Source organism: Paramormyrops kingsleyae, chromosome 6, assembly GCF_048594095.1.
Source record: "Paramormyrops kingsleyae isolate MSU_618 chromosome 6, PKINGS_0.4, whole genome shotgun sequence".
Taxonomy (NCBI): Eukaryota; Metazoa; Chordata; class Actinopteri; order Osteoglossiformes; family Mormyridae; genus Paramormyrops; species Paramormyrops kingsleyae.
This window is the reverse complement of record NC_132802.1, coordinates 13,382,627-13,394,980: the sequence shown is the minus strand read 5'-3', so window position 1 is coordinate 13,394,980 and position 12,354 is coordinate 13,382,627. Positions and strand designations below refer to the sequence as shown.

General features: G+C 40.7%; 3 protein-coding genes across 20 annotated transcripts in view; 2 read left to right on the top strand and 1 right to left on the bottom strand.

Annotated features, from left to right (window-relative positions):
• The first annotated feature begins 26 nt into the window (after nt 1–26).
• On the top strand, nt 27–2,861 carry crebzf (CREB/ATF bZIP transcription factor). 3 transcript variants are annotated; one of them, XM_023835358.2, is made up of 6 exons: nt 27–221; nt 388–427; nt 636–1,226; nt 1,327–1,487; nt 1,741–1,798; nt 2,349–2,861. In XM_023835358.2, the coding sequence occupies exons 1-4, from the start codon at nt 176–178 to the stop codon at nt 1,373–1,375; spliced, it is 726 nt and encodes a 241-aa protein (XP_023691126.1). In that variant the 5' UTR covers nt 27–175; the 3' UTR covers nt 1,376–1,487; nt 1,741–1,798; nt 2,349–2,861. The 3 variants fall into 3 exon arrangements, with proteins under 3 accessions (XP_023691126.1, XP_072569790.1, XP_072569789.1); XM_072713689.1 differs by having other exon boundaries at nt 1,730–1,798; XM_072713688.1 differs by having other exon boundaries at nt 1,327–1,798.
• A 2,466-nt stretch (nt 2,862–5,327) lies between these two features.
• Nucleotides 5,328–6,809, bottom strand: tmem126a (transmembrane protein 126A). Its single transcript, XM_023835252.2, has 5 exons — nt 6,650–6,809; nt 6,188–6,329; nt 5,914–6,107; nt 5,713–5,827; nt 5,328–5,546 (listed from the first exon to the last, which is right to left on the bottom strand). The coding sequence occupies exons 2-5, from the start codon at nt 6,304–6,306 to the stop codon at nt 5,348–5,350; spliced, it is 627 nt and encodes a 208-aa protein (XP_023691020.1). The 5' UTR covers nt 6,307–6,329; nt 6,650–6,809; the 3' UTR covers nt 5,328–5,347.
• A 359-nt stretch (nt 6,810–7,168) lies between these two features.
• dlg2 (discs, large homolog 2 (Drosophila)) overlaps nt 7,169–12,354 on the top strand; it is a 218,191-nt gene continuing 213,005 nt past the window's right edge. For 5 of the 16 annotated variants that reach the window (XM_072713678.1, XM_072713675.1, XM_072713673.1 and 2 more), the window contains exons 1-2: nt 7,192–8,645; nt 9,981–10,112. In XM_072713678.1, coding sequence (XP_072569779.1) covers nt 8,627–8,645; nt 9,981–10,112 — 151 coding nt within the window. In that variant the 5' untranslated portion in view covers nt 7,192–8,626. Of the gene's footprint in view, nt 8,646–9,980; nt 10,113–12,354 lie in introns of all 16 variants that reach the window. The other 11 variants (XM_072713679.1, XM_072713668.1, XM_072713669.1 and 8 more) reach the window with 5 other exon arrangements.

Here is a 12,354-nt window from a genome sequence, read left to right as displayed (position 1 = left end):
GCGAGATTATCATCATCTCGGGCTGGCGCCATGTTCCCAACGTCAGCTCTTCGTATGAGTTTCAGCTTTGTTCCAGTGTGGTTGGTTACCAGACACTGTGAAGAATATTTCATTTTTTTTTCCCATTTTTCTTCAACCGAAAGACATTAAGCTCATGTGAGCTGCATTAAATCAGATGGTAAAAGATCGCAAATTCTTGTTACGTGGTGAAGAATATATTGGTAAGTTCGTGCGCTGTTAGCTAGCTTTTAAAAATGCTGTGTCATCTTCGGTAACAAACTAGTTGCTTATTTTACGTACCGAAGTAAAACGCTTCTTCAGTCCCAGTATTAAATCTATGTATCTAACGTTTGCTCTTTTTGTATATTTTGCTTATTATGCACTTAGCTGTGGCGACTAACGGTGAGAATCGAGGCAGTCTTTCCAGGTACGTAGCCGAGTTAGCTTGTTAGCCATTTTGCTTTGGGCCCAGTTTGATAATACATTTGGTTCAACTTTAACTATATTGTAGTACAAATATTTACTCGAACCGTGGTTATTTTATATATTTTAGGTAAGTGTATATTCAGTTACGTATTATCAGCTGTGTATAACTATATAACGACGTTAAATTTGTATTTTTATTGTGGTTAAAGGAGACGTCGGGGACCGTTTGGCGGAAGTACCCCGAAGATAAGTATGATCACCAGGAAACGGGGACGCATCGGCGAAAATGGGAGAAATGGAGCAAGGAGTCCTGCGACTGCAGCATTACGGGAGCCCGCAGAGACGACTGACAGCCAGCAGGCATCTGTCTGTCAACAGTTTTCGTCAGAAAGCGAAGACGCATCCGGCTTGGACCTGGAGGATTTCCTGGGCTTGGACGGCCTGAACTGGACCTTGGACGATGACGCGCTGTCGCCGCTTCTCGACATTACAGGGGCCGCCACCACGAATGCCGACGAAGACGATCATGCGGAAATCGGAGCTTCGCCCTCGCGGATAGAGGAGCTCTCCGCCCCCCTGAAGATCAGAGGTCCTGCTCAGAAGACCCAGAAGCTAGAAGAGAGCTTCCCTGGGCGGATCAACAAGAACGCGATTGCTGCGAGAATGAACCGCCTTAAGAAGAAAGAATACGTGAATGGATTGGAGAAAAAAGTTGGCACTTTGGTAACTGAAAACTGTAGCCTTAGGCAGGAAAACTCAAAACTGAACAAAAGAGTGGAGGAACTGGAAGACGAGACAAGGTATCTGAGGGCCGTGCTGGCCAACGAAAGCATGTTAGCCCAGCTGTTATCCAGACTGAGCGGTGTGAATGGCATGAAATTGTCTACCTCGCTTTTCCAGGAGTCCAACAAGAATGACCACGACTATGCCCTACCTAGAAAGAGGGTAAAGGTGGACGAGAAGGAGACGGCGGGTGGCATCTGCCTGCACGTCGATACGAACCACGTCTCAGTGGAATTCTGCAGTAAATGTGCGGAGAGCGCAAGCTCCTCACTTAAAATGTAGGGTCAAGTAACTTTAATTCTTCTCTTTATCCCCCCCCCGTCGCGAGACTGAACTTGGACAAAAAAAGTTTAAAATGAACATTCAGGGGACAGATGTATGAACTTTTAAACGAGAATGAGCAAAATGTTTTTGTTTTAGTTCGTTGTAACGATAACAGATGGTATCCAAGGTGGCGCATGTTTTGAGACAATATTGCTCACCAGCTTTCCGTACAAGTTACTGCTAAACCTGTCGATAGTTTTCTTCTAGGTGATCTGCCATGGCGGATTGGTGGGTGACTGCACATCCACGACTTCATGACACCATGGTAAGGATCATATACTGAAAGATAAAGCTTTGAAACACCTCGTGCTGCATAGATTTTTATTTCTGGAGGCCCACGTTGGAGCCATGTTAAGACTATGTAAAATGAACGATGTTAAGCAGGGACAGAAATTATCAGGTTCCATGTAATTGTGAAATGTAAATTTGCAACGGTAAAAGTTTGGTGGAGGAGATGAGAAGCTTTGGGCTTCATTTTTTCCATTCATTCTCATAATCTTGGACTATTGTTAATTTCAGTCCCTCCTATAAAAGGCAATTGTGAAAAGTGCACTCAAAAAAAAAAAACTGTAAACAGACAGAGCTCATGATGAATCTTCTGTTGTAAAATATTGTAAATATGGTGAGGTTTCACAAAGAGTTTATCCTGCATTATCCACAATAATGACCCGGCTACTAGATTTACATAAGTGAGACTTCACAATTCTCCCAAATTCACCTACATAACCAGAATTGATTGAGCTCTCTTTGTGAAACGTCACTTTTTCTCTGAAGAATGTGTTCATTTAGCATCCTTATCTTTCTTTATGCTAAAGTGGATTCTGCTCTGGGGAATGCTGAAGAAACGGGACCACCTGCTGGCATCTTGGCCTGATATTTGTTAAAAGGTAGTATAAGAGATGGTGTAAGTTTGTGGGTTTTACTGGCATCTCACAGCACCACAACTTTTAAAATATCAGAGTTAACCCATCATGCCTTGGATTCATTGGTATATACTGAGGCAGTTTTCTTTTCAATGTACACTTGCAGTTGTACAGAAATGGCCAGGTAATTTTGAAATGGTACAAAGCAGAGAAAATCATTTTAAAGCATAAATGCATGATTTTCTGGAAATATTTAGGTGATGTTATACAGGCTTCATTAAGATGTCGCTGGTTTGCATATATAGGTGGGGTTCCTAAGATTGTCACAGAGCAATATTTTGTGGCAGCCAAAGCCTTTGTCCTGAGTTTCTTTTGTTTCTGTTCAAATGTTTAAAATGTAAGCCATGTTTCAATTACTTGAGTTAACACAGAATGATTTCACAATAAATCCCATTTTAACATACACTCATTTGTGAGTTTTAGTGATTTTATTTAGATTTTGCTCACACCAGATTTGGACGGTTTGTTCAGAGAAATTGGAATTAATGTTTGTCTCTCTCTCTCTTTAAACAGCAAATTTGATATCTGCAAAGCATCCTCTAATCTTTTTCTTCATCAAAATGGATAATGGTAATGGTATTGCTTTCTGTGGGACAGATTTTTGCAGTCCTGATGCTCCACTGCATCTCTGTGGCTCTTAAACTTTGATAATTAACCTTGACTGAGCTGTTGGTTGGATGGATCCATGAATTCAGATCAAGCTAAACTGAATATATGCAAAGATCTTTTTCCTGTATGAAATTTGCTGGTCTGTGATAACTTATGGCAAAAAGTGGAAGTGAATGCTATCACGTATCTGCTAGCCCTACACTGTGATCCCTTAACTGGTTCCTTTTGCTTCTTGGATGGTTGTATAGCTTTGCTCCAATACAATTTTTAATTAGCCATTGATGAGACGTTCAACTAAGCTGCACTTAGGACTATTTGACTCCTGACATCCTAGAAACATAGTTTACAGCTGTGTATTGCTCTGGAGGTGGCTGGCAGGTGGATTTTTTTTGCCAATATAGGAAAGTAGTAAGGGAAAGTATTTTTATTTAATATATAACTGAAGGCTTGATTGTTTTAATGAGATGGAAAATTTTAAACATCAGCTCAGTCAAGTTTAATTATGAGGCAGAATTTTAATCAGAATATTCAGAGTGGGCTCCCTGGACTGGGAAACTCTGTTCCAGGACAGTGATTATGAACCGTGGTTCTGCTGGCATGCAGGTTCTGAGCCTTTAAATGTGATGGTTTGTGTCATTTCTATAGACGAGTGTACACAGGTAGATTAAAACATGTCTATACTGCAATTTGGAACAGTAATAAAATTCTGATATGATGAGCGATAGGGTGCATTTAGCTAGATACAAAGAGCCAAATCCATCTTGCTCCTTTTAACATGGAATTTGCTAGCTCTTCTATGCAAAGTGTTTGAGAACTAGGGTTGGGTTGATAGACGATGCCATCGCCGATGGCCGATAGACATCACGATGCTCAGCCGGCATCGCGATCCTCCGCCCCCGCCGCAGCAGCAACCAACTCGTGAAAAACACACACTTAATCACACTATATAGCCTTAAATGCACTCTTCTCTACCGTATTAAAACAAACCATTTCTTTTGCTAGGTAGCGGGTCACAGCTTCCATCTTTCGCTTTCACGCTTGTACTTAGTAATTTTAGCGAAAACCTCAGATACTGTTTGTTGGATCCTGCGAGGTTCAGTTGTGCGTGATGACACTGGCAATGAGCTGTATTCCACGGGATGGTGAACACGCAAATTTGTCGCCTGCGCATCTTTTGCGCGGATAACTTGACCGCAAATCCTACACTCCACTTCAGACGTATCTCGTGGCTGTCCTCTTTCATTCTGTCTAAAGCCAAAGTATTGCCAGATAGGTAAATTTGCACCTTTATTACCGACCAAGTTTGTCAACGGCAGATCACTGTGCCTATTCATGCCAGAGTCCCGCGGAAAAAGTGATTGACGGGTGGTAATTTGTGTGTAACTTAGATTTATTTATGGTTTAGTTATGGGTAAAACAAAGACCATGCGGGTCAGGTAGTGGAAACGGTAGGCTACAATTAATTAATTCGCTATGAATTAACAACAACCATCCCTCCCCCCTCCCCAACCCGCCGCCTACGACGACGATGCCATCGTCCATCGCGATGTTTCACATTAGACATCGTACGATGCCAAATTGGTCGACATCGCCCAACCCTATTGAGAAAATCACTTTTCTGCATTAAAATGTAAATCTTGATTGACTTTTTTTGTATGAAACTCAAATTTCATAGTTTGACAATGGAGATTAATCATTCCCTTGGCCCAAAATGTTTATTCCTTGAAGACCTGAACAAACAAAGAAAGCATAGCAGCTAGTGCTGCTGTATCTTTATCAAGTCAACATTGCTGAACCAGTTATTTTGACCAAGAAACGGCAATATTTAAATATCAACTCCAAATATTTAATGTACTGTTAAATGTGAAGGAGGATGCTGAACTTCCCATTTAATGTACTGCAAGTCTTGTACATGGCTAATTTTTATGCTTTGTGTGGGTTTAACAAGATTAAGTATAAAGGGCCAGCGGTTCACAGAAAATGTATGGAATCATTTGGTAAAAGCATTGCTGTATATGCAGTTTATAACAATAATAATGAACAGAATGAGGTTAAATTTCTTGGTCTCTCCCTTAGGTATAGTATCCCTTTTTAAAATTTCTATGCAGAACTGCCAGCCATTATGTATTCTGTCAATTTCTAGTTTTACAATGAAACTAGAGTAAGTTGCATTTTTCCGTCTGGGATCAACAATCTTCTTTTTTTTCTTACCTCAATTCTATGGAAGGGTAGAATTAACCTCAGTACAGACATGAGACAATCCGATGAGTAAAGCTTTGCATTTATTCCTTCAGCTCTTCACTGTCTGTTTCAGGTAGCTTCAGCATTTTAACATAGATGTCGTAGTGCTTAGAACTCAAGAAAACCCCAAAAAGAGCCTGCAGGATCACCACGAAGGACATCTTCCTCACAATGGGCTGGGTTACGGCCATCCAAAAGCGGAGTATGTTTCCTTTTTCAGGCATAGGTGCTGTATTATACCTGTTAAATTACGTGCATGTTAGATGGTACCTTAACTTTTGCTGAAATTCTACAATTAAGTTGACAGTTTAGGTCTGGGTTGCATTTTGCTTAAATTTATTCCAGTACCTGTAGTATGATGGGTATATAAATGTTACTGGAGAATTTGGGCGTGTTCTCTACCTACCTGGTTGCAAGACCTGCGTTGACAGGTAAGGCCAACAAGATTGGATACAGGCCACCGCTCACGGCTCCTACGACACCGCCTCTGATCAGTGCGCAGGTTGGACAATTCAGCTCCCCTGGGTACCACATAGTAACCAACAGTTAGCTGGGCAAACTCATTATTACGGACTTATGTTTCAAAAATCGAACTGGAAATACTTACCGGACATCAATGAATTAGACACAACACCGTTGTACAACGCCACCGTTGTGAGGAAGGGCAGCACGGCCATGGGCAAGCATGACGTGATTCGGCCCTGAGTGACATTCAGGACCCGCCGAAATAAACTATTGGCAATCAGTCCAGCAAACGCTCCGTTCGCTCCAAGGTAGACGGGGCCAAAGGCAAACAGCTTCCTGTATAAAGATTAAACACATTAGACTAATCGTAAATTTATGTACGTGATTAATGAACGGCGCAGGGTATAGTTACGTACTTGTCTGTGTCTGGAAGCCGTTCGTACTTTTTCAATAGTAATTCGATGATCAAAGATCTGGGGAGTTTCTCTCCCGACTCTCTTACGGATATGGCATCGTGTGACATCTTGTTATGCATAGAAATATTCAAATTGACCGCATCTGACGAACGACAGAAAGAAAAAATAAATATTCTAATTTGAATTAAAATTTGTAATACACTGAGACAAACTCGAAATACTTCAACGTATAAACCTTAGTAACGGAACTACAATTTAACGATAAGAAATAAACCGGTGATTTGTTCGACATACACCTGTTATATGTCACGATGTGCTAATATTTCAAATAATGAAAACGCGAAGAAGAAAGACACAAACTTGAGGAATCTCTGCTAGGCTGACGACAAAAACATGCAATGACCTTGTGGGAAAAACAATCGAGGCAGCCAACAAACAAACCGAAGCTCCACTGTAATTTACCTTTACTTATGTTATATCCGCTGCATAATGTCCATCCCTGAAAAGGAAAGGATTATGCAGCCTTTTCTGCTGCTATAACTCAAAAGCTGACGATCAGAGCCATCTTACAAGTGTCATGTGGGACACGCGTTTCAACTCTCAACCCAAAACCAAGGAAGTGTTTTGAGGCTTGCTATTGGTCGATACATGCAAAGCAGCGGCGGAGTAAAATCGCGCAATGCGATTGGGCGTTGTTACGTCAATCTCAACGGGTGGTAAGCGCCGCCTCTTCGTTGCTAAGGTGAATGGGCTGCTGCTGTTGCTGCTCCTCCCGTTTCGTTGGCAAGGCGCAAGAAATAACATGAAGTGCTGTGACGATGGGACGAGAACAAAGTAAACGCCTTTTTTCCAACGGAAGCCTCGCAGAAAATATCCTACAAGGAAATTACTTGAATTGTTTAAAATGCTGTGGGTAAATGTAGAGCCACGCTTTTCGGAAGAAACTTGCGCGGCTTGACCGGTAGGTGGCGCACCGACCGGATTAAATGCTCATGCTGGGAAATAGAATAGCTACTTAGCGAGCTGATAATTTTAAGCAATGTTTAATCAGGTAGCGTCCTACTTGACTCTGCCTACACCGGCTAATTAACTGTATTTAGTAGTCAGTCTCTATTTTGATAACTGACAGTGTCAGGAGCAGATTATTCAGTAGTCCGTTATCTAGCAAAGAAAAATGAATATGCTGCCAGGATCAGCGAACTAGCAGCAAAACACTATTAATCGGAAACATGCAGGTCTGTAGCTTCATTGCGTGCTGAAGATTATTTCTTTTCAGGTAATTTCACATTTTAAAATGTGTTTATGTTGTATCGCAGGGTAGCTACATCTGTAGTTTCCGTGTCTTGCATATTCTGAAATGGATAGGCTTTCCGCACATATATACCGATATTAAAAGTGAATATTTGTCAGCCGGTTCTATAAATGTAAAAGCGTAGCAGGTTAACACCTTAATGACAGAGAAGTAAGGTTCTCTACCGCCAATGAACAGCAGCCTGAATTATTACAATAATTCAGTGTTTCCTGGCATGTATCGTTCACGTTGCCAGAATTGTTACTGTGCATCACTGTGCCTTTAATGTTGGTTGGGATTGCGGATCGGGTTTTCCTTTTTTAAATCCCTGGCTCATCACACGGGGAGGGTCACGGACACTTTGCCAGCAAGCAGCTTGAGACCGTGAAGAAGCAACGCCTAAGAATCCCCAGGGGGGAATATATCGCTGAGGCCGGGAAGTCCGATAAAGATGGGGAAGTTTTCCTGAAACTGCGTCCCCTTCACTTTTTGCCAACGGAGGAATTTCGCTTTTTCGCGTCTGCCCGGTGCCACCTGTGTCTGCCAGTCTGATTTGGGAAATACATGCAGCACAGCTGCTCCTCTGCAGTAATACTTTACTTTTCAGCTGGACCAGATGGGAACATCGTATTACCTGTGTGACCGTTTCAACACCTAACTGTTTTTTTCCTCCACGTGGCTTCACTCGGGAATGAAAAAAAATATGAAAGACAACAGAGCGGAGTCATATGAGACTTTGTGTCGAGGGGATCCTCCGTATGTCCGTGTACTTCAAACAAAATAAACATGCAAAGCCAAACGTTGTATTCCGGCAATCTTTGTTTTTGTAAATGTCGCATTTTGTGTCTCATTGCCAACAACCGAGGACCTGGAACCTGTCATTCATCCTGTCTGACTGAAGTCTTGAGAATATAGCTAGCTATACATGTACATGTCGAGAAGATATATGAAGTTCCGGTTGCCTCTCTTTGTGCCTGCACGTTTTTAATACGACAAACTCGCCAGTAAAAATAACGTTTTAAGAACGGTTTACATAATTGCCTGAGAATTTTATACATCTCTAAGTTTCCTAGTTTGCAGCAGAGGACGAGAGGGAACTTTTATGTTGTTTAGCACTAGAATAAACTGAGGATTGCCAAGAAGCAAGGATGCCTGTAAGAAAAAAAGGTGAGTGGATGAGTCAGGCGCCAGTCGATCCTCTGGTTTTATCTGTATACACCTTATACAAATAGGCATAGCACCGTTATCTGTGTTTTAGTGTGGCAGTTTCCGTAGGTGTTAGGTAGAGTTCCAGGAGAGATGCAAGGGAAAGTACGTAAGAAATGTGTTTTTTATAAAGCAATGAAGGGACGAGTATTAATTCGTGATCACAGGCTTAACTTTTCCCTGCTGGTTCATTTACTGACAGGTGCAGCTTAGGACCCATAACACAAACAATTAGAATTTCATAACCCCTGCGATAAAAGGGAAATAGTTTTGTTGTTTCTCCGGCGTTTAGGTTGGTGTTCGTATGTGTCGCGTAATGTGTCTAATCTGTGTTTTAACTGTTTGGGTTTAAGTAGTGTTATTGAAATGTTTTGTGTCTGTGTTAAACCGCACAGATTTAAAACTGGTGTCATTGTGACGATTGACAACTGGCTTGTGCTTTGAAACGCTGTGATTTGTAGGCCTATTTATAAATATATAAAAAGTTTCTTATAAGCTTATATTAGGCTGATTGTTTGGTAGTTAGGTGAATAATTTTTTTAAACTACAATAAATATATGTTTAAAAAGAATTCTGAATCAAATATATCATCTTTAACTTTAAGTAAATCAGATCTGTTTTGAGGATAGTCCAGAACTTCACTAGATGAAATCCTTTATTATGTAAAATCTTTTTTAAATAGTGTTTTGTATTAATTTTGACAGATTTGAAAAGTAATGTTCATTTATATGGGGTTATTGAAGGGGATTTCAACAAGTGCCTCTTGTTTGTTCCTCCGTTTGTTTTAATTGCACTGGCCCTTTAGAACAAGGCTGCCCAGTGTCTTGACACTTCACTGGTGACTGGCCAAGCGCAGCCCTGTCTCCCATTTACTGGCTCGTGTGACAGAGTGACATCCCCTGCCTGGCTTCTGCGCAGAGCAGATACTTGATCCAGGCATAAATCTTTGCTTCACAGCAGTGGCACAGTGTCTCTCTGACAATCAGTGGGAATAACTGCTGATTTTATTCCTCCACTGAACATAAACGTCTCTGTGTCTGTGGCCCTTCACGATAAATGCTCTTCCAATCGATGCCAGGAGAATGACATGCATTTATTTATCGCTGATGATGCTAAAATACCAAATATTAAATAAAAATGTACATTAAATATCAAACACCTTTTTGAAGTTATTTTATTTAGAGGTACTTTCCACTTAATTTCCCCAGTGTTCTGTGGTCAGTATGTCCTGTTAGTGCTTGTGGTCGTGATGTGTGATGGTCCATTAATGTGTGCGTTTCCCTGACCTTTATGTAGATACAGCTCTGGCCTTAGGGCTGTTGGAAGACTACTGCTCCAAACTGAAGACACCAGAGGAACAACAGCTAAAAACTGCCATTCTAAGAGTTATGGGGATCTTCAGAAGCAGCCTTTTTCAAGCACTGCTAGGTAGGTCACAGTGGGAGGCTGATGTCACACCAAAGATGAAGTGCCTGGGCCTTTCTGAGAAAAATATTTACTCTCTTGCACCCAGGAGTGTAGAAATGGCCAAAGTGTGTCAGTATAGGCGTCCAGTCCCCATAACCCAGGCATGAGATATTAATGACCACAGCTGGCTTTTTTTTGTGAGATGCTATTCTGACCTTGATGCATATAGGTAGAAGGTTGGGTGGAAAAAATTCAAGGTGAGTTCACATGATAAGTCTTCAGTTTACGGGGTCATCTCTGTTGTACCTATTTTTGTAAGTAAGACCAATTTGGGGGGTGGGTGAGTGGTGGGGAGAGGAGGACGTCGAAGTCTAGTTTAATGCAGTGTTTCTCAAACTAGTGCTCAGGGACCCTCAGCCGGTCCACGTTTTTGCTCTCTCCCAAAAACACGCAATTGTCTGGGGGTCCCCAGGGGCTGGTTTGAGAGACATTGGTTTCATGAACTCATAATCACAATTGCTGTGGACATGACAAAGCAGGTCATGTGACACATGCCTGAAGGCCAGAGATGTTCAGGTTCATCTCAAGATTTGAACCACTGAGCTGCCTTTAGCGGACTTATGTCAACATGGATGCTTGTAGCATCATTTGTTCTGATGGTGACTCTACCTGTGAATTGCTCTCTTTGTGTGGCATCTATATGTGGATAACTATCTGATTGAGCTACTTTCAACTTGCCAGTGAGGGTTGTTCCCTGTGTGGTTCTACTGTCATAATGTGTGTTGTCTGTCAGGTCTTTCTGTGGAGTCATTTTTATAATGAGTTACATGAAAGTGTCTCTGTTTCTGTTTAAGGTTTGTATTTGTATCAATCCTTTATCTAGGTAGCTTGTATTATCAGTTTATTTGTTATGCAAAGGAACAACACAGAGTTGTTATAAATAGTAACAAATAGAATGTTTTGGGTACCTGTGTGCATGCTTCTAACCTAATATTTACTGATAATTATTTTAGAGTATGGACAGTATGGCTATAGTCACACCTGTATTTGCATTTTTATGTACGATAGTATAGTCCATTATCTTCCTTTAAATCCTTATTCTCTGACATTTATGTACTGTAGACCTTGATGTTCTAGCAAAAGGTGCTTTGGGACCAGCAGTTATGTTGAGTATAAAAACACTCAGGGGTGCATTTCCCAAAAGCTCTCATTAGCAAATTATGTAGTTGGAACCATGCAACTGAATGTGTTCAACTGTATGTTGCTAATGTAGTTAGTAGTTAGCAGTTAGTAGCTGTGCTTTTGGGAATCGCACCCCAGGTCCTGATTTGCTATGGATGTGGTTTGAAATTTTGGGTATATTTTGTGATGGCTGTATAATTAGTATATAACTTAAAACATTGACTTATAACAACCTTTGGAGGAAAAGAAACCAGTTCTGATAGGCGTAAAAAGCTTTCTTTTGTTAATGATGTCTGTGAATGTGCTTTGCAGGATTGTGTCTTTTGGGTAATTTTAAAAATGGAAATGTGACAAACATTGTCAGTTTATGTTTTTTAGATTTTAAGAATTGAGGTTTAATCTACTAAGTTAGCAAGTAGTGTCTTTTGGACACATTCTATCTTGGACACAGACCCCTCTAAGGTGTGGCCATTCATTTTAAGGAATCTGTATTTATTTTACAATAAATACACAACCAGCATAAAAGTAGGCCATAATAAGCAGTTTTAAAAGTGGAAACAGACCATATTCCTCCTATTTAGGAATTTCAAATGGAAAATTGGGTCATGAGTCGAGGAAGGATCCCTCATTTCATTTATAGAAAATGTTCTTCTTGTTCTTAACCTCCTTGTTCTGGTCTTACTAGCATATTTCACTGTTTTTCTACTGACCGTGAGAGAGTCTGGTAATGCCATGTTGGTTACTTTTCATTTTTTTCTACTGTAGAACGAAAGAGGAAGCTTTAGAATAAGTAACACAATAGCGATAAGGTATAGTCTCCCATTAGAAATATGAAAATGCTTTTAAAACCATTTTAACTTATTGCAGTCTCATGATTCTCTGACCTTGTACAGAATAAGATGGATAAGTGGTTGGAAGATGGATGGTTGGGTGGATGGATGGAATCTCATTATACATTGTATTAATAAGGTTAAAAGGAATTAAGCATGTATCCTCTGATGCAGCATGTCTGCCCATGGATAAAAACATCACTGGGAATTTAATTCTTCATTGCAATTCTGCAGGGAGACAGTCCCATTCT

Bases quoted from the DNA above. Each gene is read 5' to 3' on its own strand.
- crebzf (XM_023835358.2), top strand. From the start codon at position 176: ATGGTAAAAGATCGCAAATTCTTGTTACGTGGTGAAGAATATATTG. The intron at 222-387 runs GTAAGTTCGTGC...TTATGCACTTAG, and splicing joins ACGTGGTGAAGAATATATTG to CTGTGGCGACTAACGGTGAG. The intron at 1,227-1,326 runs GTATCTGAGGGC...TCGCTTTTCCAG, and splicing joins GAACTGGAAGACGAGACAAG to GAGTCCAACAAGAATGACCA.
- tmem126a (XM_023835252.2), bottom strand. From the start codon at position 6,306: ATGCATAACAAGATGTCACACGATGCCATATCCGTAAGAGAGTCGGGA. The intron at 5,828-5,913 runs GTAAGTATTTCC...TGTGGTACCCAG, and splicing joins GTCTAATTCATTGATGTCCG to GGGAGCTGAATTGTCCAACC. The intron at 5,547-5,712 runs GTAGGTAGAGAA...GTAATTTAACAG, and splicing joins AACGCAGGTCTTGCAACCAG to GTATAATACAGCACCTATGC.